General features: G+C 39.2%; 1 protein-coding gene across 1 annotated transcript in view; it reads left to right on the top strand.

The window, feature by feature from the left end:
* Positions 1–27,360, top strand: part of LOC124805698 (protein mesh) — a 196,959-nt gene that overhangs the window by 106,942 nt on the left and 62,657 nt on the right. The window contains exons 12-13 of the mRNA XM_047266267.1: positions 7,276–7,423; positions 25,606–25,794. Coding sequence (XP_047122223.1) covers positions 7,276–7,423; positions 25,606–25,794 — 337 coding nt within the window. The remainder of the gene's footprint in view (positions 1–7,275; positions 7,424–25,605; positions 25,795–27,360) is intronic.

Raw genomic sequence — 27,360 nt, 5'->3', positions numbered from 1 at the left:
TCATTTGCTCCACCTATTAGCACACAGCATGTTCCAGTCTTAACTAAGTTTTCACAATTATTTACTGTTTCATTAAGGGAGCACCAAGTTTGACAATGGCTGTTACTCTGAATTGGGACTGCCAATCATTTATTATTTGTGCCACACCCTTTGCATGACCATCACCTAATACACAGACTTGATATTTGTTGTTCTCCAGGTGCCCTCGTTCCGTCGTTTTTATAGTACACTTTGAAGAAACATTTCTCTCGTTAGAACACACGGATGATCTAGATTCACTTTCACTTGTCTTATTTTTTGAGTTCACATTTCGTCCTGTCGTGTCTTTATTACTCATTTTTCTTTGCACTCTATTTACTGACGATTTCATACCATCAGAAAGATTTCGTTTACTACTAGCAGAAGTTTTGTTTGAAACGAAAATTGCCGTTATGTTTTCATTACACTCGTTTTTTAAACTGTCATAATTCCGTTGCTTTATCGGTTCCTCTAACTTATTTACATAACGATTTGCAAGCACAAGGTCTTGCTGAAGTGATGCAGTAACACTTTCTTCTATCCAGTTATCATATCTCGACAAAGCTACCGTTAGTAGATCGCAGCATTCCATGCCACAGTCACATTTCGCGTCCCATTCTTCCGTTCTCGCGAAACACTTTGCATGAATCCATTTTTGTGACACTGCACATAACCTGATACCTTTCGTGATGTAGTTATTGCACTTTATACAATTTATACTCGATATGTAGCCGTTTACCATGGAACTATTTATACACACTTCTGCACATGACGCCATCTTGAAGAGTGTTACTCTGAGGAGTCAGTAACATTTTTCAAAGCATCAGCTTTCTTTTTAATTGATTAAACTGAAATGGCATAATCATGAACAGCAATAAATAGATTCCCTTGTCTTCTGTTAATGTATATCCTCAATCATTTCAAATCCTTCAAGATTATTGTTCTTGATGGGACCTACAGAACACCATGAATGAATAAATAGACAGTCTCTTTATCACTATTACTAGCATCCCCCTCCACACCAGTAGTCATACATATAGTCTGTTTGCTGCTCAGCACTTCGTTTATCAGTTCAAAATGATTACAGACCCAATAAATTGTTTCTACTCACTATCGATAAGTTCATTCAATGCTTATCTGTTTATAGCTATTTCCTTTTATTGTACTATTTCCAGTACAGTATTTGGAAATAGCTTCATCAGTTTTTGTGAGATATCATTCATTTTTCACACAACTTGCAACTATTTGAAATATGGAATGTATGAAAAAATGGATAAAAAAAGAAAGAAAAAGGACAGATAATACACAACTCTTGACTTAGAGATTAGTCTTTGGTAACTATTCAAGAAACACATGGTGCTATCTTGTTTATTTTAAGATCTGGGCATTAGATTTTAACAATATACGACCAACATAAGTTTTGAATGTAACCAGATATACTATATGCATGAAAATGGCTACACAGCCAAAACTGTAGAGCAACAAAAAAGATAATTGTGTATTTTAATCTAAATAATGAGAGATAGTGTAGCACATTATTGTCATTTAGAAAATTTGTTTTTGCTGTGGATTCTGTTGCATCCTGGGAAAAAATTATAATTGATATATATAAGGGGTGATCAAAAAGTCTCTCTGCAGTGCTGTATGATTGTTAGCTGCACATGCCGTATGCTGCAGTGAATGTACCGAAATGAAACTCAGTGAAATACAAGTTATTAATTTGTTGAATAATCATTTTTACTTACAAATTTTTATATTAAATGTTGAAAGTGTCCCCCCTGTTGATGAATAGACAATTCAATTTGTCTAATCATGTTTCCAAACACAAGCTGTAACATTTCTTCTGTGACAGAAGCAGTGAAAGTGGTTATTTCAGTTTTCAATTCATCATTAGATTTTGGACAGTTCTTATAGACAGCTGCTTTTGCTGCACTCCAGAAGAAAAGGTCAGGTGGTGTTAGGTCAGGCGATCATGGAGGCCAAAGTCCCTGTGAAATTATGCGATCACCAAAAACATCAGCAAGCAGTGACATTGAAATGCGAGCTGTATGCGCGGTTGCACCATGTTTTGAAAATAACCGTTCAGTATTTCACTTAACACAAGTTCTCCTATGAATGGGTACAGAATATCCACTTGAAGGGAAGTGACCTAGGCAGGCGATCAATCATACGGCAAGCGCGGCTAACAGTCATAGGGCACTGCGGAGAGACTTTTTGAACACCCTGTACTAGGTGGTTATACTTAAACTTTCCTTATTTAACACATATAACATGGAAACTAATTACCATATGAGTAATAAACTTGGTAAAATTAATGCCAAGGACATGGGGAAGAGAAATAATGCAGAGTCAGTTCAATTGAAATACTTTTAATCTGCTGCTACAGTGCATTATACCATTACATACTGGTACCATTACCACTACAAAAGGTGCCCAATATGGCACCCATCAGTTTTCAGGAGAGTCTGAAAGTGCAGGAATGCATTCTGCACAGCAGAACAAAGCATGTCCATAGGTATGCTGGCTACCTCTCTTGATATGCTGCACTTCAGGTCAGCACTTATGTGAATGTTCATCTGGTAAACCCGGTCCTCCAGAAATCACAGGGAGTGGTCAGGTGATCATGCTGGTCAAGCATTCAGAAACAATTGGCTGTGAATTTGATCATTTCCAAATGTGTTTCTGAGGTGCAGGTGAACATCATGAGCAATGCATGGTGGGGGCCCCATCTTGTATGAAAACTGTTGAGTTAAATGTGTCTCTCTCCTGTAAGGCTGGTATGACATGTTGGCGAAGAATATCACAGTAATGCTGGCCAGCCATGCTGCACTGGTTGAGTGCCAACCTGTTCAAAAAAGAATGGGGCCCCTTAGGGAAATGGCAGCAAGAGAGGGGAAGAAAACCAATGTGCACTCCGTGTGCATACCGGGGGGAGTCATTCCAGATGTGGAAAGGGTCCTTCCGGATGCCATGAAGGGTACAGGGTGCACCCATCTGCAGGTGGTCGCTCATGTCGGCACCAATGATGTGTGTCGCTATGGATCGGAGGAAATCCTCTCTGGCTTCCGGCGGCTATCTGATTTGGTGAAGACTGCCAGTCTCGCTAGCGGGATGAAAGCAGAGCTCACCATCTGCAGCATCGTCGACAGGACTGACTGCGGACCTTTGGTACAGAGCCGAGTGGAGGGTCTGAATCAGAGGCTGAGACGGTTCTGCGACCGTGTGGGCTGCAGATTCCTCGACTTGCGCCATAGGGTGGTGGGGTTTCGGGTTCCGCTGGATAGGTCAGGAGTCCACTACACGCAACAAGCGGCTACACGGGTAGCAGGGGTTGTGTGGCGTGGGCTGGGCGGTTTTTTAGGTTAGATGGCCTTGGGCAAGTACAGAAAGGGCAACAGCCTCAACGGGTGCGGGGCAAAGTCAGGACATGCGGGGACCAAGCAGCAATCGGTATTGTAATTGTCAACTGTCGAAGCTGCGTTGGTAAAGTACCGGAACTTCAAGCGCTGATAGAAAGCACCGAAGCTGAAATCGTTATAGGTACAGAAAGCTGGCTTAAGCCAGAGATAAATTCTGCCGAAATTTTTACAAAGGTACAGACGGTGTTTAGAAAGGATAGATTGCATGCAACCGGTGGTGGAGTGTTCATCGCTGCTAGTAGTAGTTTATCCTGTAGTGAAGTAGAAGTGGATAGTTCCTGTGAATTATTATGGGTGGAGGTTACACTAAACAACCGAACTAGGTTAATAATTGGCTCCTTTTACCGACCTCCCGACTCAGCAGCATTAGTGGCAGAACAACTGAGAGAAAATTTGGAATACATTTCACATAAATTTTCTCAGCATGTTATAGTCTTAGGTGGAGATTTCAATTTACCAGATATAGACTGGGACACTCAGATGTTTAGGACGGGTGGTAGGGACAGAGCATCGAGTGACATTATACTGAGTGCACTATCCGAAAATTACCTCGAGCAATTAAACAGAGAACCGACTCGTGGAGATAACATATTGGACCTACTGATAACAAACAGACCCGAACTTTTCGAATCTGTATGTACAGAACAGGGAATCAGTGATCATAAGGCCGTTGCAGCATCCCTGAATATGGAAGTTAATAGGAATATAAAAAAAGGGAGGAAGGTTTATCTGTTTAGCAAGAGTAATAGAAGGCAGATTTCAGACTACCTAACAGATCAAAACGAAAATTTCTGTTCCGACACTGACAATGTTGAGTGTTTATGGAAAAAGTTCAAGGCAATCGTAATATGCGTTTTAGACAGGTACGTGCCGAGTAAAACTGTGAGGGACGGGAAAAACCCACCGTGGTACAACAACAAAGTTAGGAAACTACTGCGAAAGCAAAGAGAGCTCCACTCCAAGTTTAAACGCAGCCAAAACCTCTCAGACAAACAGAAGCTAAACGATGTCAAAGTTAGCGTAAGGAGGGCTATGCGTGAAGCGTTCATTGAATTCGAAAGTAAAATTCTATGTACCGACTTGACAGAAAATCCTAGGAAGTTCTGGTCTTACGTTAAATCAGTAAGTGGCTCGAAACAGCATATCCAGACACTACGGGATGATGACGGCATTGAAACAGAGGATGACACGCGTAAAGCTGAAATACTAAACACCTTTTTCCAAAGCTGTTTCACAGAGGAAGACCGCACTGCAGTTCCTTCTCTAAATCCTCGCACAAACGAAAAAATGGCTGACATCGAAATAAGTGTCTAAGGAATAGAAAAGCAACTGGAATCACTCAATAGAGGAAAGTCCACAGGACCTGACGGGATACCAATTCGATTCTACACAGAGTACGCGAAAGAACTTGCCCCCCTTCTAACAGCCGTGTACCGCAAGTCTCTAGAGGAACGGAGGGTTCCAAATGATTGGAAAAGAGCACAGATAGTCCCAGTCTTCAAGAAGGGTCGTCGAGCAGATGCGCAGAACTATAGACCTATATCTCTTACGTCGATCTCTTGTAGAATTTTAGAACATGTTTTTTGCTCGCGTATCATGTCATTTCTGGAAACCCAGAATCTACTATGTAGGAATCAACATGGATTCCGGAAACAGCGATCGTGTGAGACCCAACTCGCCTTATTTGTTCATGAGACCCAGAAAATATTAGATACAGGCTCCCAGGTAGATGCTATTTTTCTTGACTTCCGGAAGGCGTTCGATACAGTTCCGCACTGTCGCCTGATAAACAAAGTAAGAGCCTACGGAATATCAGACCAGCTGTGTGGCTGGATTGAAGAGTTTTTAGCCAACAGAACACAGCATGTTGTTATCAATGGAGAGACGTCTACAGACGTTAAAGTAACCTCTGGCGTGCCACAGGGGAGTGTTATGGGACCATTGCTTTTCACAATATATATAAATGACTTAGTAGATAGTGTCGGAATTTCCATGCGGCTTGTCGCGGATGATGCTGTAGTATACAGAGAAGTTGCTGCATTAGAAAATTGTAGCGAAATACAGGTAGATCTGCAGCGGATAGGCACTTGGTGCAGGGAGTGGCAACTGACCCTTAACATAGACAAATGTAATGTATTGCGAATACATAGAAAGAAGGATCCTTTATTGTATGATTATATGATAGCGGAACAAACACTGGTAGCAGTTACTTCTGTAAAATATCTGGGAGTATGCGTACGGAACGATTTGAAGTGGAATGATGATATAAAACTAATTGTTGGTAAGGCGGGTACCAGGTTGAGATTCATTGGGAGAGTGCTTAGAAAATGTAGTCCATCAACAAAGGAGGTGGCTTACAAAACACTCGTTCGACCTATACTTGAGTATTGCTCATCAGTGTGGGATCCGTACCAGGTCGGGTTGACGGAGGAGATAGAGAAGATCCAAAGAAGAGCGGCGCGTTTCGTCACTGGGTTATTTGGTAACCGTGATAGCGTTACGGAGATGTTTAATAAACTCAAGTGGCAGACTCTGCAAGAGAGGCGCTCTGCATCGCGGTGTAGCTTGCTCGCCAGGTTTCGAGAGGGTGCGTTTCTGGATGAGGTATCGAATATATTGCTTCCCCCTACTTATACTTCCCGAGGAGATCACGAATGTAAAATTAGAGAGATTAGAGCGCGCACGGAGGCTTTCAGACAGTCGTTCTTCCCGCGAACCATACGCGACTGGAACAGGAAAGGGAGGTAATGACAGTGGCACGTAAAGTGCCCTCCGCCACACACCGTTGGGTGGCTTGCGGAGTATCAATGTAGATGTAGATGTAGATGTAGATGTAGATGTAGATGTAGAATGATGAAGGTAGCCGTGAAGCTACAGCATACGGTGACGTGTTCACCATACAGAGGAACTTCATGCACTGTCACTGGAGGTGAAGATATCCACACTCAGCAATTCTGTGTGTTCACCTCACCCATCAGAGAAAAATGAGCTTCATCTGTCCATAGGGTGGTCCAGGGCCAGCCCTTGTCAACTTCAATCCTTGTGAGAAAGTAGAGAGCGAAGTCAACATGTCGTTGGGTGTCCTGTCGTGCAAGCTGCTGTGCAATATGGATCTTGTTTGGATACCATTTGAGAATGGTTTGACGAACCTTCCAGACAGTGGACCACGAGATGTTCATCTGTCGTGACACAGCAAGTGCACTGCCTGTTGATTGGGAATTGCATGCGGTGTTGTCTGTCATAGCAACAGCGATTTTATCAACAACCTGTGGTGCAACTGATTGTTGGCTTCTTCCCGGAGCGATGCCCAGTTCTCCAGTTGATTCAAACTTCTTCATTATGCTCCGCACAGCAGTTGGAGAAAGAGGACCCTTCCATAATCCTTTCAGCTGACGATATTCTAGAAGTGCAGTTGCAGCATTACTGTTGTTTTGATAATAGAACTTGGCCAATAATGTCCTGCTCCTTTTGTCCAAGCTCAAATTGACACATCAACAAGTGCACTTGAACTGGTCAGGTGTGTGAGACTATGAATCACAATGATGAATCATGGCACCTGGTGGCCATAGTGGGAACTATATGGTGGCACTGTGACACAAGAAAATAATGCGCTCCATACTCTGGACATTAATGCTACCAAGTTTGGTACGTGTGTGGTTATTAGTTTCCTTGTTATCATTTGTTAAATAGGGAAAGTTTAATTATAACCACCCAGTACTATAAAGCTACAAGGCCTACACCCATAGCACTATATTCTGAAATACATTTGTTGTATAAGAAGTGAAGTTCAGAAAGCTGTCAACGACTATAACACTGATTTTTTAAAAATTTGTTTCAGGTCCCCACTCTCTCTCAGTGGTTTCATGACATGGTTCCATATTACTTCTGTTGCCACTGGCAGGATATTGAAGCTGTTGGTTGTGAAACATATCGATATGAAAGACGCCCAACACAGGATTGTATAGGCTACCAAGCACCTGCCGTAGGTATGTGTAAGCAGTAATATACTCATTACTTTACTTTCTCATTTTATTGAGAATAGTGGCTCTCCTAATCTCATTATAGGATGACTTTTCCATTCTCTTCAGCACCTGTACACACAAAATTTCTATTTCATAGTCCCTGTTGCCACAATAATTGTATGGTATGAGTGAAACATTGTAACTGGATATTAATTTAACTTTGCTGTGCTGTGCTGGGTTGGAATGTTTGTTCTGTGTGCATTTTGTCAGTTGACACCAAGTCTGGTTGCCAAAAATTTGTTAAGAACCAATCATTCAATCCAGCAGAATAGTCAAGGAGAATTGGAATTAAATATTTACTTGGGAAGCCTCTAATCACATTGTCACCAGAAAAATCTGTGTTTTTGTATTTAATTGGATGCTCAGCTATGCAACTGAGGATAACATCAGGCATATCTACAGGAATGCTCTTCAAACAAATATGAAGACTGTGTCACTGTAACCAGCAAACTGTCAGTCCAATCCTTGCAATTTTCACTGGGTCTATTTTAAAGTCATGGCCATACCAAAGGGGAATTGAGGTGAGACATGCCATCGCCAATATCACAGGCAGAGATGGGACGCAAAAACAGACAGAGAGAGAGAGAGAGAGAGAGAGGGAAAGAAAAAGAGAAAGAGAGAGAGAGAGAGAGAGAGAGAGAGAGAGAGAGAGAGAGAGAGAGAGAGCACTAAAGAATTATGTTACCTGGAAGAGGTATGCAGGTTCTCCTACCATTCATATGTCTTTCTTCTGCCTCTGAGAAAAAGCCTTTTCCTCATCCCAGTGCAGGAAAAGCATGCTGACATCACAGTGTCATTTCTTCCAGGTAGCATATTTAAGAAATGACTGCTACCAAAAAGACATCTATCGCTAACATGGTATACAATGAAACAGTGAATTTGGTTTGCAACATTACCAGTAGTTAGCAGTGAATACTGCTGCTTGCAGTTCAGTAGAGGGTGAGTGCACAACCTTTTAAATGGCTCATCTGCACAGGGGTTTATTAGGGTGGCCTATGAGATAGTCAGTGAAATACAGATATGTAAGAATAAACTGAGCAATGAAATTGAGAATTAAGGATATTAATGTGTGTTTAGCACATGTTAGATTTATATCGTTGCTTTATTCATAGAAACTTGCTTAGTAGTGAATGATTGTCCTGCACACAATGGTCCAATTGAATCTGTAAGTAGTTTCAGCACTGCAGTGGCCAGCAATAAACAGCTCACGACATCACAGTCACCATAATTCCACTATGTTCATAGCTCAGAAACATATAAATTGAAATCATTTGTCTGGAGTTCAAAGTTCTGCATGTCTTCTCCAGTACTTCAGTTCATTCCCCAAATTCAGATTCTATAGTCTCCTCTTTATTTCCCAGTTCATCTTCTACATTCTCTATTTGTTTGCTGACCATTTCCACAGTTTTTTCATGAGTTTGTAGTTTATTTTCAAGTTTTTAAAATCTATTCTCATCTCAGACTTTTGATTTACTGTGCTTATTTTATCTCCAAGTTCACCTTTTAAGCTGCCAATCTCAGATTTTATGCTTCATCTAGGTCAGATTTTACATTTTCCAATTTTGAATCTAAACTTTCAACTAATTTGTCACTCAGTGCATTCAGTAATTGAGTGAGTTCACTTCCTGGCACCCAACCGTGCTCCTTTGGGATACCAGGACTGCTACCATCTCTACTAATATCCTCTGATCCGTATTCGCTTGAAAGGTTCTGCATCTTATCAGCCATGGCTGATGACTAGCAACACTAGATATAGAATGCAGCTGATGCTTATACTTAACTTGCGGCTGCTACAATGTCAATTATTACTGCCCTCTTTTGCAACACATGGAGTGGGCGATGGCACAGCATAGAGACTCGGGCTAAGGCATAGCTTGGTCACATTGCAAGCATGGTGTGGACCAGGCAATGGTGTGAAGACAGCTGGGTGATAGCATGGAGATGGTTGGGCAATGGTGAGGAGACGGCTGGGCAATGGCATGGAGACTGCTGGGCGACAGGGTGGATACGGTCACAGCACGTATCTGTGTGTGTGTGTGTGTGTGTGTGTGTGTGTGTGTGTGTGTGTGTGTTTGTGTGTGTGTGTGTGTGCGCGCGCGCGCGCGTGCGCTTGCGGCACAGCAAGTGAGAACAGACACACTCACCGGCACCAGTATGGCCAGTGACATCTCTCTACAACTGCCACATGGACTGGCGACAGCGAGAGCACGACAGCCCTGCAAAATTCACACAGACCAGCGGTGTCCCGAATTTGTGAAAGATTGTTGCACAATATATTGTCGCATGAACTCTTATGCTGCCACCTACTGTTACATTAATAGTCATATATGCACAATGACTGCACTGCCCGAGTGTTACTGTTATGCACTGTGTACACACTAACTGTTCGCAGGCGTATACATTTCCTGGGACACTCGATTTCAAAATATTTATTAAGTGGAAAGGAACAGTCTAATCCTGGACGAGCCTACCCAATTGCAATGTTACCAAGGGTTAGCGGTAATTATTGCTGCTTGCAATCCAGCAGAGAGCAAGTTCACAACCTGTTACATGGCTTGTCAGCACGGAGGTTTTGTTGCAGACTGTTGCTTTATGCCCTTACGTAAACAATTATTAGGATGTCCTTTGAGGTCAGTCACTGAAATACAGATATGTAAGAGTAAACTGAGCAATGTCTGCAGCTCATGGTCTCGCGGTAGCGTTCTTGCTTCCAGAGCATGGGGTCCCAGGTTTGATTCCCAGCAGAGTCAGGGATTTTCACCTGCGCCAAGATGACTGGGTGTTGTTGTGTCATCATCATCATCATCATCATCATTCATCCCCATTATGGTCAGAGGAAGGCAACGTAAAACCACCTCCATTAGGACCTTGCCTAGTATGGCGGGGCAGGTCTCCCGCATTGTTCCCCTACTCTCTGTCAAGTAGCATGGGTCTTCATTTCCAAATTGAGCAATGAAGTTGAGGATTAAGGATGTTAGGGTATGTTTAGCACACTTTGCTTTATTCATAGAAACTTGCTTAGCTATGAATGATGGTCCTACACACAATGGCCTAATCGAATCTGTAAATAGTTTTAGCACTGCAGTTCACTTCATCACAGTCACTATAATTCCACTCTGTTCACATTTCACAAACTTATAAACCAAATACTAGTTCTGAACAGTCCTATAGGCCTGATCCTGCCTTGGAATCAAAACATGAGTGGCCCCAGGCTCTGCTAGGCCTTCTTACCTGCACGGCTCCCAGCACACCAAACACCACGATCTCTGCCTTGCATCTCTGCCCTGCGTTTTGTCATGTGACACACTGCTCTAGTCAAATTATCATTCATTTACAAACACTTTTCACAATATACAAATACTTGAATCAAATACATTACACAGTTCTGTACACACTTATTCTATCCCATTCTATTATATTTTCTTTATACAATTAATTTTATTTTAATACATTACACAAACCAGAACAGCAGTTGCTCATCAGAACAACCTCTTAATTCTTTCTTACTCTTTTGCATTATGTTATTCAAATCCTTTTACAAGTATTAATACATAAAACTGTTATTAAATGAATAAAAAATGAAATATTGGTACAAATTACCCACACAAAAGGGTAATAGCTTTTTGTATTTGTGAATGACTCCATTTTACGTGCACAGTTTCACCTGTTATGTTACAGGCTCACACAGCTGTAGCCTACTGGGGTCATCCAAGTTCAACAACAGAATTCTTGCAGCAGTTTTCTTATGGTATTGTAAGCTCTCAAAGTTCAGTGAGGTGATTCTGAGGCAGATACACTAATTGACTGAAGACTTTCTAGTTTAGTTAATTTCTGCTAACTGTGGGCCGTAGCGACTTGCAACAGTCAACAAAACAAGCAGGAAAGGTGGGGAGGATGTGTATAATCCACTTACCTCTCCCCCATCCTGGAAATTTGCTGCTCCCAAGTTTCAGTTGGTACAATCTGCTGTGGAGAGAAAAAATATTTCAAGAAAAAGCCTTCTAAGGCTCACTCATCATATTATGGGAATTGTGTGATTGTAGGTTTTCCTGATGTAGGAATATTCTGAATGTTTCTTGGGTATTCAGCTGGGTGACATCATCCAGAAGGTGCAATATTTCAGCAAGCCCAACTTCTTGTCTTCTTCAGGCATTCCTGGTGACTGACTGACTTCTGCTGAGCACCATCTTTATATTCCCCCTGTCCCCTCTCCCCCTCCCACAGCCTCTAGTAAGCGAGCTACAGACATAGACTTTGTCCAGTGGTGGAAGACGAGTGACAGTGGGACTTGATCCTCAACAGTGACACTACACTGATGCCAGACACAGGTCTCTCTGACATGACGACATTGCATCTTTATCCTCTTCAGTCACCAACAAGAGAGTGAATTCCCTCATAGGTTGCTACTGTGCTTTGATAATGCTCAAGAATGGGTCCCAGGCCTTGCATAATTAAAAGCTGCTGTCTTTATTTATTAGTTTGTCATATTGTCAGATCGCTATGGCATCTTCTAATTTTGTCATGAAGGTGTTGGACTGTTGCAACAACTTGGTGCCATAGTAATTCATAGCATGGCCATGGGAAATGCAGTGCTCTGCCACAGTGGACTTTGATGGTTACTAGTTGTTTGTTTGGCATTTATACTCAGTGTATCTGTGCTGTACAGTCTATAAAATCCAGATAGTCTGTTGTATACACATTTTCCTGCACTGGCAAGGGATGAGGTAGACTCCCAGTTTTTGGAGTCACAGGTCTTCTTGACTGATCCCAACAACTCTTTCATCTTGGCTGGTGGGCTGAAGATGCCCTTGACATTATGTTTCCACTGTATTCTTCCAATTTTTGCTGATAATTTTCTGATGTATGGGATAATCCCCATTACAGTAGGTTTCTCTTCATCCCCAGCACATAATGGTCTCAACTTCTTCAGTCTTAAGGCATGACATATCTAGCAGTTGCTGTAATTGTTCATGTGGAACACAGCCTGTAAGTGCTGCAGTTTGGTTGCTGGACTCCCATGCATCAGATTTTGCACAAGGGCTTATAGACAAGTGACTCCAGGGCTTCTTCAAAAGCCTCCATAAACATATTGGTCATCGTTGATAGTAGCATGAAACACATAGCTAACCCATCTGTTTGTTCATAGTATTTTCTATGTTTATGACATTGTACCTCCTGAGGCGTGTGTCATACAGTGATTTAATCTTGCACATACATTCAGTGATGTAAGCAGATAATGTATGCAAAAATTGTTGGCAGTAGAGTTAGTAGTAAAGAAATAATGTCTTGCCTGAAACTGAAATTATACTGCATGAATAGCATAAATGCAGAGAGCAATAAACTATTTTCCTTCCTTTATTTTGTGGAGAATGTCAGCACGAAAATGTTTTTGAAAAGATTTTATAATTACATGTAAAATTGGTTTGAAGTCGCTAAGTGCTCTCATTCTTCAATACTGGATGAATGTAGTCTAGGTAATTTGTGCACTGTGAGTTATGCTGCCTTGAGCCATAAACAGAATTTCTCACTGCAGTACTTGCCTTACTGCATTGAACCTTCCAGGTAAGATTTTACCTCTTATTGAATTGATTATTACAGAGCACTTAAAATTTTCAGATTCTGTCAATACGTGAAATATTGAAAAGCAAGGGAGTGTACATTTGGGCGTCTGTGTAGTTGTGTATGTGAATGTATGTACTATTGCTAGAAAAATAACTAGTTCTTGAAAACTAGTATGAATCCTGTTTTCGTTTATGCATTTCTGCACTTGCATGTTAGTCCACTATAGGAGACTGGTTGCCTTTGCCTTATTTTAAGTATTTCTTCATCCAGGAATTTCCATTACTGTTATACTGAAATTCAAATATTTGTTAACCCTCTAGACTGTCAGGTAGGCAACCTGCAACTGGAACAATTCACCATTTTATTTGTGTAGTGTTATAGTTGTTTATGAAAATTAGGGCTGCCAAGTAACTTAAGACACAGTTACAGTAATAAATGAAGAAACAAAAAATGGTAGCTTGGGCAATATAAAGCTTAACAATCATAATACATTTTGACTTTTCTCTCAAAACATAAGAAGCTTGTTCAGTAAGAAAAATGAACTTCTCATATCAGTACACGACAATGAAAAATCTAATGGCATTTATATAGATGTATTATGCATAAAAAACGTTATCTAGAAGTCTCAGAAACTGAACATATGCACCTAGATGAATAGAATTTAGTGTCAAATTACTGTAGGCATAATATGAGGAAAGGATAGTGGTTATATACTCAAAATTAGGAATAAAATCTCAGACCATAGATCTCAGTGGATACTGAATTTAACAGCTTTTTGAGTGATGTACTTCCTTAGACTTGAAAACATGCAGGAACACAGTTCCAATGGTCTATAGGCTCTCAACACGAAGTGTTGTAAGCTTAAAAAAATAAATTGTTAGAGGAGGTTACTAAAAACACTTAACAGAAATAACTAGTAAGTGATGATCATATGTGAAGATTTCATTTCAGATAATCGTGACAGAGAGCATCTAGTGCTGCTGATGTCTAACTATGGTAGACTCCCAATGCAACATTTCCAACAAGAATAGGAGGAAATAGTGCAACAGTGATTCATTATTTATTTCTGTATCCAATTGTCTTTAATGAAATATGTGTGAGCCAACAATTAATATTTTATCTGACAATGGTAATCCAATGCCAGCAAGGAGGCACCCCCTTCAGTCAGGTTTACCTACGAAAGGAAAGGAAAATTTCACTGGACTTTAAATACTGATTCAGTTTCAAATCTCAATACTCATATGTACTACTTTGTCAAAATATAATTTTATAATAAACTTGAAAATTACCTTGCATATGTTTGCGGTAATGTGTTCTTTTAGTGAGAACAAGTACAGAGTGCAGATAAAATTCTTCATAGAAAAGAGATTGTTATAAAAATTTTCTAGTTTTTACTTAACTTGTTATCTTGGTTTAATATATTTCGATGTCTTTCTTTGCTCTGTACATAAAAAAAAAAAACTAGTTCCAGAACATTTAATTCTAATCTTTTTGGCATAACACAGTTTCAGCATTCGAAAATGTCTGAACTTCAGAATAAGACATTACACACTCAGAACTGCAACTTCCTGTCAGCTTCATACAACAACCTTCAGCTAATTAGAACAAAGACTATGCAGGGTGATTGTAATTAAAATTGCATACATAAGATGGCCCCCATGAAAAACAAGTGATCATAGGAAATGAGACTTTGTGGAAAAACTTGTTACGATCTGCAGGATAGAAGTAATGAATCAACCATTGAAAGGAACACATTTTAATTTTCAAATGAGAGGGTAACTTTAGATTCTGGGTTACAAATGTTCCTCAGTGTGATAATCATCTGTACCCATGACAGCCAGGAACTGCACTAGATATACCACTTCACAATTGTCCACAGCAGTTTTTGAGAGGTGAACCATGGTACAATCAGCTGTCATGACGCAGCTCAGGCTGTATTTGAAGATCACACATCACGTCCAGTATTCTCAGACATCACAACATTAACTTCATCAACAATTTGTGGCACAGTTGACTGAAGACCGCTCCCAGGAGCAATATCCAAATCACCAGTTAATTCGAACTGCCGAATCATGTTCTTCATCCTCGATGCTGTAAAATGGACCTCTCCATATCCCTTTAATGCATCGATACTCACAAAGTGCAGCAGCACTATTGCTGTTGTTTTGATAAAACAGCTTTGTGAGTAAAGTCTTGTTAACTGTGTGCAACTGTAATGCACACTTATGCTTTTGTTTCAACCCTGTATTGCCATACCAGTACTGGTAACTAATGACAAGTCATATCACAAACACCGTTAACAATGCAAATCCTGCAGCGCACAGTCTGAACATCATTCCCATATGGTTTGGTACCCATTTGGTAAATAGTTTTTATTCTAGACTGGCTCAGATAGTGAAAGTTTAATTATAACCGCCCTGTACATACAGAAAAGATAGGCTTTTACATAAAAAAATGAATTACTCGTCAATAGTCTTTATTGAAGTTAGTTTGAAAGTGTATAATTAAGGATTTTCATGCCAACAACTTTAAGTATAATTAAAACTAGATAACCAAATTTTGAAATAAATCAAATACTGTATATGAAAAATAATTAAGTTATTAGAAAAGTAATAGAATTAATGTTTCCATAAAGAGATTTCCACTCTGCAGCAGAGTGTGTGCAGATATGGAACTTCCTAGCAGATTAAAACTGTGTGGCGGACTGAGACTCGAACTCAGGACCTACACAGTTTAAATCTGTCAGGAAATTTCATATCGCGCACACTCTGCTGTAGAGTGAAAATCTCATTCTGGAAACATGCCCGAGGCTGTGGCAAAGTCGTGTCTCCACAATATTCTTGCTTCCAGGAGTGCTTGTTCTGCAGGTTTTGCAGGAGAGCTTTTGTGAACTTTGGAAGATAGGAGACAAGGTACTGGCAGAAGTAGAGCAGTGAGGAGGGGTCGTGAGTCATGCTTGGGTAGCTCAGTTGCTAGAGCACTTGTTCACCAAAGGCAAAGGTCCCGATGAAACCAGTTTTCCTTTGGAAAAGGTTAAGGACTTTTAAATAGAAACTGAGAAAATGTGTGGCTGACATCTGGGGTCAAAATATCTTGTACTAGGAAGAGAGATCTGTATACAATGCAAATCACTTGCTCTAAGCAAGATTAAAAAATCCACTACAAACAGTATAGTAAGATTCTTCAGCATATCGTCAAAAAGGCGTAGAACAAATACAATGCATACAAAAAATCAAAATTCCAAGAACAAGAGACATCTGTTTTTCTAATTCATCTGATAGTAAGATCATAAAAAATCAGTAAGTCATTAAAAAGTTGTTACTCTTCTGGCTGTACTGCTGTCTCAGCCAAAGCACTAAAATACTGTGTTAACTTGGTAGCGCCACCCTTCAGATACCTTTGTACATCATCAATGAGTCGAGGTGTATTTCTTGAAAACTGAAGTAGTAACACAGACATACAAAAGTGTAGATAAGCAACTAACTTCTAATCATAGACCTATCGCCTTTCTTCTTGTGTTCTCAAAAATGTTTGAAAAAGTAGTATATGATCTCAAGAACTCATTTGTAGGAGAACTAAGCAACAAAAAAGACCCTGCTGGCATTTGCTGTGATCTTGCCAATGCCCTTTTATTTTGTGGGAAGCAAAATTCTGCTAGGGAAACTAATACAAGCAAGCAAAGTTTTGCATCATATTCCATTAAAGGTCTTCCCCTTCCATAAATGGAGTCATATCCGAATAGAAAACAAAGTGTCACATTAATAAATGATAAGCAGGAATAAGATTAAACTAAAAGTAGAGAAATGTTAACTATGGTGCACAACAAGATTCAGTGCTTGGCTCATTCTTGATCATTGCCTAAGTAAATAGAGGACCTTCCAAAAACTGTAATGTTTCCTAATATAACAAATACAGCTGGGGATTATTGGAACATGCTTACAACTGGTTTACCGCTAACGGCTTAACCCAGAATACAGCATAAAGTTGTATTATGCAATTCCAAAAAAATCAAAGTGACGTAAAAACAGTATTTATTCTCCAAAAGTATGAAATAGGAATATTCAGTAAAGTTGATAACCAAAGAAATTGGACAATGTGAGTTTTTAATTTTCACACTAGAATTACACGGGAAAACACAACTCTCACAGGCAATGTATTTGTTGGTGAACACACAATATGTTGTACAGGATGGTTAGAAACAGTCTGAAAAACTTGTAAAAGAGTAGCAGAGGAGCTTGTCCTGAGTAATAATTGTTCAGAAAAAATTCATTATGTTGAGCCTTTTCTGAGTTAATTAACATCAAATTGAAGTTAGCAAGTCAGGTCATTGTGCACATAAATTCAAGCACTTGCATATGCTAAAATGCATACTGCACAGACATCCATGTGCCCATGAGTTATCCCTAATTCAAATGATCATTATCAGTGCCTTTTTCAGACGTGATAAATTTAATTTAGCTGAGGAAAAGCTATGTTTATTCAGTTCCAGAAAACCAAATGAAGAACATGTTTGGTGACACTGTGTCTAGCAGGCTGCTCGAATGTGAGTGTGTGGTGACCTGATTGGCTAACTTCAATGATAAACAACTCAGAAACAGTGTACCACATCAGTTTTTTTCCTCAGCACAGCATCCTCTGCAAAATCATTATGAGCTTTTCAGACCATTTCTGACCAACCCATATAAATGTTTGTCCATTAGTGAATGGCCTCTGTGACTTTGATGCACAACCAGCCTTTCTAAATGACATAAGATTATAATAAAGATGTATCATCAACAACAGTTAGTGTAATTAATCAGTAGACAATAGAAAGTTTCAAAGTGGCTTTATAGGTAATGACCAGAGGGATATGTATAATGGGACAGATGTCAATTCCTAATTAAACATGTTGGTAAATGGATTTGTCTGTGCTTTGGAAGATCAATTTTCCAAGGAAACAGTAAAGTATGCCACTAAGATGACACCAGTAAAGCCTTGGATAACAAAAGGGATAAAAATACTATATCAGAGTGCATTCAACCCGGGACAGGTGAGAGATATGGGAAAAACCCAGAATTTTTTTTATTTGGGAGAAAACCGGGAAAAATCCAAGAATTTTTTTAGAATTCCGGGAACTTTTCATTGTTTTAGTTTTCAGTTAATTTTTTGTAATTTTGACTGTTAAGAACCAATACCCTAACAAAGGATATTACTGTATCCTGCTACAGCAGAATAATACTGCAGCAACAAAACACGAACGAGAGAAAAAAAAAAATTAAAATAAAACTTAAGTTGCAAAGGAAATGCACCATATACAACAACAAAACACAGTGCTTATACAAGCTGTCTGACAATAGCAAAATGTATCAGAGGCTTTAGGAAGACTGTGCAATGCTTCAGAACAACAAATTGCCTCCAATGAGCACGACGTCACCATTGTTTATATTAGATTTGCTTGAGCAGTTGCGAGCGGGCTCATGCACATGTGCAGTTGAGTCTCCCACTTCTACCTACAGAAGTGTGGCTGTTAGCTGTATAAGCAGTTGCAGCAAGCAGCCAGATACTGCCCAGAAAACTTTTACAGGCACGCGCAAGCTGCCAGATTCACGCATGCGCAACAGGTCCTGATCTAGGGGGCAGGGGCAAGCCAGGGTATCTGCCCAGGGTAGCACAGGGGGAGGGGCCAAGTTCATATCTTGATGAAAAAAAAAATTGTTTCATGAAGCACATGGCATCTAGTACACGTTGATCTATCGATTATTCATATGATTTTGAAACGCGTCCCTGTTGATTTTTGAACGTATTCTAAGTTGATTTCCGAATGAATCATAAGTTGATTTTTGAATGCATGCATAGTGTACGTGATGTCCTTGCCATGGAAATCTCATCACGTCTCAAATAAACCATCGTCCAGACAAAAGGTGACAGGGCTATACGAGGTGAGTGGAGTAAAGCCGAACGGATGAATGCCAATCGCTGTTTTGTATATGTGGTTGTCTGGGTTTGTGATTGATAAGTGTTGATATAATTATTAGCAAATCCATAGATTCAGACTACCAGAGTGGAAATAAACAACTAACAGGAATAACAGGTAAGAAAGATTACGTATTATCTTCTCGGTGTATCCAAGAAAATGACGGAAAATTTTTGGCCAGACCGCTGCACTACTAAGGGCCAGTTGTACAGTCTCTGGCTAGCAGCCGCCTAAGTTATATTTTGGGAGTAGTGCGGAAACGCGTTGTATGAACACATAAAACACCTAACCAGAGAATAAACACGGGATAACTAAACCGGTGATTGCGACAGGGTTAGTGAAGTTAATCGAAGAATAAGTTTTCACACTGACAGGAATAGTTACAGAATTAGTGATGATCAGATTGATTGTTAGGATGAGGAAAATGGGGGCATCACACAAATTATAGAAGGATACGACGATTCCAAATTTATATAAAAATTTTGCTACTACTTTTCGATCTCATGCTTGTGACTCTGGAGTGTGTGAATGAAATGTGAAACTATATTGTAACAAATGCCTAATAGGCATTTGATATTTGTACTTCGTAATTATGTTGCCATGTTATAAAAATGACCATTTGTGCCAAAACAATCTCGTTTATTTGGTGTGTGTTACAATTGATGCAATATTAGACAGGCCTATTTCATTTTATCTAGCAGACAGTGACAAAGTACACATAATCAGATCGAGGAACCACACCGAGCTTGATCAGATCGAGGAACCACACCAAGCTTGGGTTCTATTTGTATTAACAGCTTTTTCAGTATTAGACAACGACATTTTGTTTTCTTCATACAGCAAAATGTTTGACAACCTCTAATGAGGTAATAGATTCTTTCCCAGAAAGGGGAAGCATGCCATGTGAAGCTGTAGCAAGATTAGAGAGAAAAAAAATGCTAGGACTTAAGGCTTGAAGGAACGTGTACTGCTTGCTTGTCTCTTGTCTTCATTGGTTTTATGCATCCTAGATTTAATTTTATGTCACAGAAAATACAAGTTATTAGCTAATAGGCAATAAAGAGGGCAAATTTTCTGGAGAGTACTTGTTCTCCCGGTTACAAATAATCCCATCCAGCAATTGCGAGTTTTTTTTTAAAGAGGGGCAGGATGTCAAACTGACCGACTGGGAGCAGGAGAATCACCACAGGACATTTTAATTTCCACTGTCCTGAAGATAGTTTAATGGCATCCACTTCAAAATATTACGCATTTGAATTCCACAGAGCGAAATACAGTGACGTGCGATAGAAGAATGCTGTGTGAAGAGGTGTGGCACTGCACGTTGGCATGGTTAAGACCAAGTAACGTGTCTTACATTTCCTCAAACACATATTTTTTATGTACCAGACTCTTCAGAGAGATATGCTCTACAAAATGAACATATTTTAAATTTTTGGCTTACTGCCTCAAACGCTAGAGGGAGAGTTGGTGGGGGAGGGGGAAGGGTTTGGGGCACTATCTAATATTTTCCCGGTTCAAAAATATCATTGGTCCGGGTGTGATGGCGCAGAGCCGTCTGAGTTCTAGTGGGGAGGTGGGTAGTCTCCATGTGCCCCGTGATTACTTTTAGTGATTTTGTTGTTTCCTCTTCGTTTGTTGCTCTGACGTCAAATGAATATAAAACGGATTGCTGTGGCCAGGAGCTATCAAGTGAATGAAAATATATTCACATAGTTATGGAAGGCTGAAATATGTTATTAGTTTCAAATTTTATTTTATTTCCATCTCTCTGACAGTCAAGCATTAATAATAGCCTTGCACAACAATGAAGTTATTTTTGTCGGTTTGCTAAAGAAATTTGGCTTTTATTAATCTTTTCCTCTGAGGCAGTCAATTTATTTGAAACAATGTGTTTAATTCCTCACTATTTGCTAGTTTCAACTGTTCGCTGCATTTCAAGTGCACGTTTTCACCTTCTAGCTCGTATGGCATTATGTCATAATGAAGAACCAAACATGAGATAATACAGTACTGGTACTCCAAGAAAATTTACATCCGAATCTGGAGATACGAATGTGTACTTTAAGCCGAATTATGATTTTAGTATGGTTCACAAAGTTCCGATGCTTTTGGAGTAACATCTGATGTCGTGTTTCTTTTGTGACATAATGTAAGATCTTTTACATGTACAAACATACGGGCTTCCTCGTCATCATAGCTGCGCAAGCATGGTGACTCCTGTTACATGGTGCTCTATGGCAACTGCTGAAACAAACCTATTTGTAACAGATCGTGGGAAAATATTACAAATGGTCATTTGAAAAGCGTTACTTTCTAAGTAAATTTTCTTTTACACAAGATGAACTATCTGCGAGAATGTACGATGAATTTCTTAAATCACAGAGCATTTGACTCTATTTAAAAATCAACCCTTTCAGGACGATGATTTAGAAGAATTTTGAGCCCAGAAAATCAGACATTAATGTCATTATTAAAAATTTTACTGGCACATTTGTGTAAAGTATCTTAAAATGTGACATGCGCAAAAAGATCAACATTATATGTAAAAGCTTAGCTTCTCTTGCATCTTATTAATCTTTGAGAGCAATATTACATGTGAAAGCTTTGCTTTTTTTGTAGCAACACTACATAAATTAATTTAAACCATTAATTTTTCCTATTTGTGCGTTCGCGCTACTTAAGTGGTGTTGCAACTGGCTGACTACATCACTGTCCTATGCTCTGAATATCCGCCATCATTGGCTGGCGAGATCACATGACATAGTTATGACTGGCTTACAAAAGCACATCACAATCTCTATTATAATGCTTCGAATAGTAACAAGTGGTGTTTGGTGGAATTCGAATTTATACCTTCGTAATACAAAAATAACAGCATACATGTTGCTGCACATCAAAGGTCTTTCCAGAAAGCGTTTTTTTTCCCCTGAGTTTTGTTTTCTACATCTGTGTATACAATCATAACTAATCAAAGGATTGATAAGTTTTACAGTTCCTAGGAAAAGTATACTGTCACTTAACACAGAAAAAGTGTATTTTCACCAGGGGGAAAGTGTATTTTTAACCAGGAAATCCGGGATCTTCTTTTTTCTTGTCTGTGTATACACCCTATATTTGCAAGGAAAAGGAAGATGTATGAAATGGTGAGGACAAACATGCAAGTAAAATTCCCCTCGATAGGTGCAATGCAAACAGACCTGTCCCAACAGTTGTGATTACCAGACCCATAACTGAGGATAAAATTAAAACATTTCGTAATTCCCTTGCTGACAGAGACTGGTTTGGCCATTGTAGTGTCGATGGACATTACACATCAAGTAATGATCTGCCAGCCAAAATAATATTTGATAGATTTTTTAATGCATTCTTGACCCTATTTAACCATAGTATTCCCATAAAGAAAATAAAAATAATGGACAGCAGCCACAAATCCAGATCTCAAAACAGACAAAATATATGGTACACTAAACAGCTGACAGATCTAAAGAAACAAGTTTTGTTACTGTACAACATATACAATAGTATGCAGTCTGACTGTGCCAAATCAGCCTATGTGGAATGCAGGAATGAATACAAAAAAGCCATCCTGCAAGCCAAAAAAACCTACAATGCCAACAGCATACATAATTCCACCAATAAATGCAAAACTGCGTGGAAAGTAATTAACAGTGCTGCCAGAGATACTAAAAAAGACAAAATTAATATCCCACCACAAACACTCAATGAGTTTTTTATTAATTCAGTGAAAGAAATAGGAGACGCAATTATCAAACCAGACATTAGTCCATCAGAGTTACTCTCCCAAAATTGGGGTAGACAGTCACTAAATACAAGCATGGTAACCTTCTCCGAAGTATCGCCTAGATATGTACAAGGGGTCATAAAACAACTGAAATCATCTGATAGCTTAGATATATATGGCATATCATCCAACCTGCTAAAAAAAGTGTGTGACTGCATTCTCTACCCCTTAACCCATTGTATAAACAAGTGCTTACTTGAGGGATATTTTCCTGATGAGTTAAAACTGTCTAGGATCGTCCCAGTATACAAAAAGGGAGATAAAGACTCTCCATCTAGCTACAGGCCTATTTCAATAGTACCCACGTTCTCCAAGGTAATAGAATGCATCATGTACCAACAATTATCATCTCACTTTGAGAATCTAGGAATAATTAATGCTACACAATACGGGTTTAGGAAGAATCTGTCGACCATTGATGCAATCAACACGGTAGTCAGTTACATCCTCAAAGTTTTTGAGAACAAAGGCTTTGCTCAAGTCTCATTCTGTGACCTAAGCAAGGCCTTCGACTGTGTTGAGCACATGCCGCTACTAGAGAAACTAGAATTCTACGGCATCAAAGAAAACAGTCTCAGACTATTAAAAGCTTATCTCAACAACCGTAAACAGGTAGTTTGTGTTGGTAAGGAAATGTCAAACATAGAAAATGTTAGAGTAGGTGTGCCTCAGGGATCTGTACTGGGGCCCTTCCTGTTTCTGATAATGATCAATGACCTCCCCTCGTTTATTAGATCCACCACTGTATTGTATGCAGATGATACGACTTTTCTCCATAGCAGTAACAGTCTTAATGATCTTAAAACCTGTGCTGAAAATACACTCACTCATGCAGCATATTGGTTCAGAGCAAATAGTTTCCTGCTAAATGAAAATAAAACTCAGCAGATAATCTTCACTCTAAGAGACAAGCCACTATCTGATGACCCTAGTTCTGTTAAATTCCTGGGAGTTTATTTAGACGAAAAGTTATCCTGGGGCCAACATGTAAACTATATTAGTAGTAAACTATCTAGAGTAATTTATTTATTAAGACAACTCAGAAATTGTGTACCTGAAACATACATCAGATCATCTTATTTTGCATTTTTCCAGAGTATAATATCCTATGGCATTATCTTGTGGGGTAACTGTAGTCATATACATGACATCCTATTATTGCAGAAGAAAGCCATTAGGATAATTACAAATTCTTCACATAAGGCTCACTGCAAACCCTTATTTACTAAACAAAAAATTATGACTGTAATAAACCTCTATATATACAATGTCTTAATCTTTACGAAGAAGAACCTACAAGATGTGAAACGTAGAGAAAATGTACATTGTTACAACACAAGAAGCATCAAACACATATACACGCCTTACCACAGACTATCAAAATCAATAAATAGCTATGAAGTCACAGGGCACAAGCTATTTAATAAGCTGCCACATGCCATACAGGATCTCCCTGAACATACATTCAAAGAAAGACTGCATGAATGGTTTATTGCCCACCCATTCTATGATATCAATGAATTCTTCAACTGTAAAATGCAGTAATCTAACAGATGACCCACTGTACATTGATTGTAATATAAGCTAAAATATTTCAGTAGTCAATACCTTATCACACTGTATTATAAATTGTAACTTCATTTGACATTGTCAATTGCTGTAATGGCCTAAAGACAATAAAATCTTTATTATTATTATTATTATTATTAGAGAAGTAGGACTGATTTCATATTACAAGAAATACTGTGAAATTTTTAAAAAAGAAAAACGGTAAAAATTAAGAAATGTCTCTATAATATCTGAAATTAATAGTTTAGATAATGAAATTAAATCTAGGAGGACAATACTTAAAAGAGAAAAAAGGAAATCAGTTATAATATGTGAAGACCTTGTTGTTAAAGGAAACAACATATTGTAGCAGCCAGGTAGTCAGTATATTTATTAATTGTTTTCTGATACACGTGCCAACTCCTGCTTTTCCCATATCTTACATTCAGAAATAGACCGCTGATTTATAGCCTCTGTGTTTAACATTTGTATTCCTGTATCCACCGAGTGAGGTGGCGCAGTAGTTAGCTCACTGGACTCGCATTCCGGAGGACGATGGTTCAATCCCATGTCCGACCATCCTGATTTAGGTTTTCCATGATTTCCCTAAATCGCTTCAGGCAACTGCTGGGATGGTTCCTTTGAAAGGGCACAGCCGACTTCCTTCACCATCCTTCCCTAATCTGATGAGGCCGATGACCTCACACTTCGGTCTCCTCCCCCAAATCATCCCAACCCAACCGTATTCCTGTATTCACATGGTGATCAAATAGGATGTAATAAATATGCATTTTGTTATTTATTAATGGATGTAATGCTTGTTGCAGTTGTGAGTATAATCATTGAATTTTATGGCTAATGATTCCAATGCATCATCATTTCTGCAGGAGCTATGATTTTTGACTCTATTTTGTATGTGTTGCTGTTTTTTGATTTCTTGTCCAACAACATTCCAGATTGTTTTTGTTTTATTTTTGACCATAGGGCACACATTTCAATTTCTTAATAACAGTCTGAAGGATTTGACAGTATTGGTGACAATAGGGTTTCAGCTCTTGACTACTGCTTATCCCCTTTATTACGTAGAGCTCCCTCTCCTCTGTAATCTTATATACACAGTGTTAATTCAATAATTGTTTGAGCCAAAATCTTATATTTTATTTGTGTAGAATGGATTTCTATGGTTTGTTTTCTTTCTGACCTCCTGATAGAATACAAACATTTGTAACCTTTTTGTTATTTAAATGCTGTCACTAAGTCTGTGTGATATTATTACAGGAACAGTTTTTGGTGACCCACATTTTATCACATTTGATAATGTTGAGTATACGTTCAATGGAAAAGGAGAATTTGTGCTGGTTCGAGTGGACACAGAAAAGCTGAGGTTAGATGTCCAAGGCCGGTTTGAACAAATGCCAAAGAATGTTTATGGAGAAGTAATGGCAACGCAACTGACAGCTATTGCTGGTAAGATACAAAAGTTTCATCTAATGTTCTTACTTTTTGTAACACTTTCATGCAGACTTTTTTATTGCAAGGAGCTTTAAATGACTTTTTCTGTGAATTTTGTTTGCAGTTTTTTATTACAATAATAACTTCTTGTATAATAATGGAACTTGCAGAATATATCATATTAAGTGAAGAAGAAGCTGTATGGAACAAAGTAAATAGACATTGCAACCAAACTGTGGAAGCATAAAATTGCTACTTAAAGAGAGTGTGAAGACAGGAGAGATTTCATTGATATCAACTTAACTGAAAGAAAGAACAGCAATTTACAGAAAAAATCTGCTGCCCAGTCCACACATTATAAACTAGTAATTAATAATATACTCACAATTACAGAATATCATGTTACTAACTAAAACTGGTAGCCATGATCAGATACATACAAATGTCAATAGAAGTGGAAGTGTATGCATAAAGTTGTACGTATGTTTCATTAAGCTTAAAAAAGTGAAGAAATGAACACATTCCTAAAGATGTAGGCAAATTGTTTACACATAACAATGTGACTGATAAGATTGATTTGAACTAGAATACCTACAAAATTTAAGAGATAATAGAGTGAAGATAAAAAGACCTACAAAATTTAAGAGACAATAGAGTGAAGTTAAAAGATGCAGCATAAATTGTTGTAAATTCAAGAACTGTATAAAAGGATAGATAGCTACTCATGACGTAGGGAGGTGTTGAGAGGCCAGCTCAATGAAAAAGGAAGCAGGATGTCATTTCGCTATCAGGCTTAGCCCTTCATCAGACATAGATAACAAAATTCACGCACTTTCTCTCTCTCTCTCTCTCTCTCTCTCTCTCTCTCTCTCTCTATCTCTCTCTCCCTCCCTCTCTCTCTCTCTCTCTCTCTCTCTCTCTCTCTCTCTATCTCTCTCCCTCTCTCTCTCTCTCTCTCTCTCTCTCTCTCTCTCTCTCTCTCTCTCTCACACACACACACACACACACACACACACACACACACACACACATCACCACTGTCGTCTCAGAGCTCCAAAGTTCAACTGCAACTGCGTCTGATGTGAGAAGTGATCTGTACTTCAGTGGGTAATGGGTGTAGAGAGGAAATATGGAGCAGAGAGGGGTAGCAGGGTATGAATGAGGGAAGATGATAATGCTGCTTGTGGAAGCATGCAAGGATGTGGCGGGGGGCAGGATAGTAAGCCACTAGGTGCAGGCTAAGCTAGTGGTCCCCACATAATCACTGACCGACCACAAATAAACACATCTCTCAGTACCGCCCAGGACTGGAGCAACTGAATCACATTCTCTTCCAAGATTTTAAGTAGCTCTTATCGTGTCCTGAAATTAGTAATGTCCTCCCCACTGTCCTCCTTAGCCCACCTACAGCAGTGCTCTGTTGTCCACCCAACATCCACAATATCCTTTTCTGTCCCTATTCCACTTGTCCTCCGAATCCCTTGTTCCTTGGCTCATATCCCCATAATAGACCTAGCTGCAAGATGTCACTTACATCCTCCCACTGCTAACGTATTCCAGGTCTGCCACAGGCATCCCCTA

The sequence above is a fragment of the Schistocerca piceifrons genome, chromosome 7 (assembly GCF_021461385.2).
Source record: "Schistocerca piceifrons isolate TAMUIC-IGC-003096 chromosome 7, iqSchPice1.1, whole genome shotgun sequence".
Classification (NCBI taxonomy): domain Eukaryota; kingdom Metazoa; phylum Arthropoda; class Insecta; order Orthoptera; family Acrididae; genus Schistocerca; species Schistocerca piceifrons.
The sequence above is the reverse complement of the archived record's forward strand: the minus strand, read 5'-3'. Positions and strand labels throughout refer to the sequence as shown.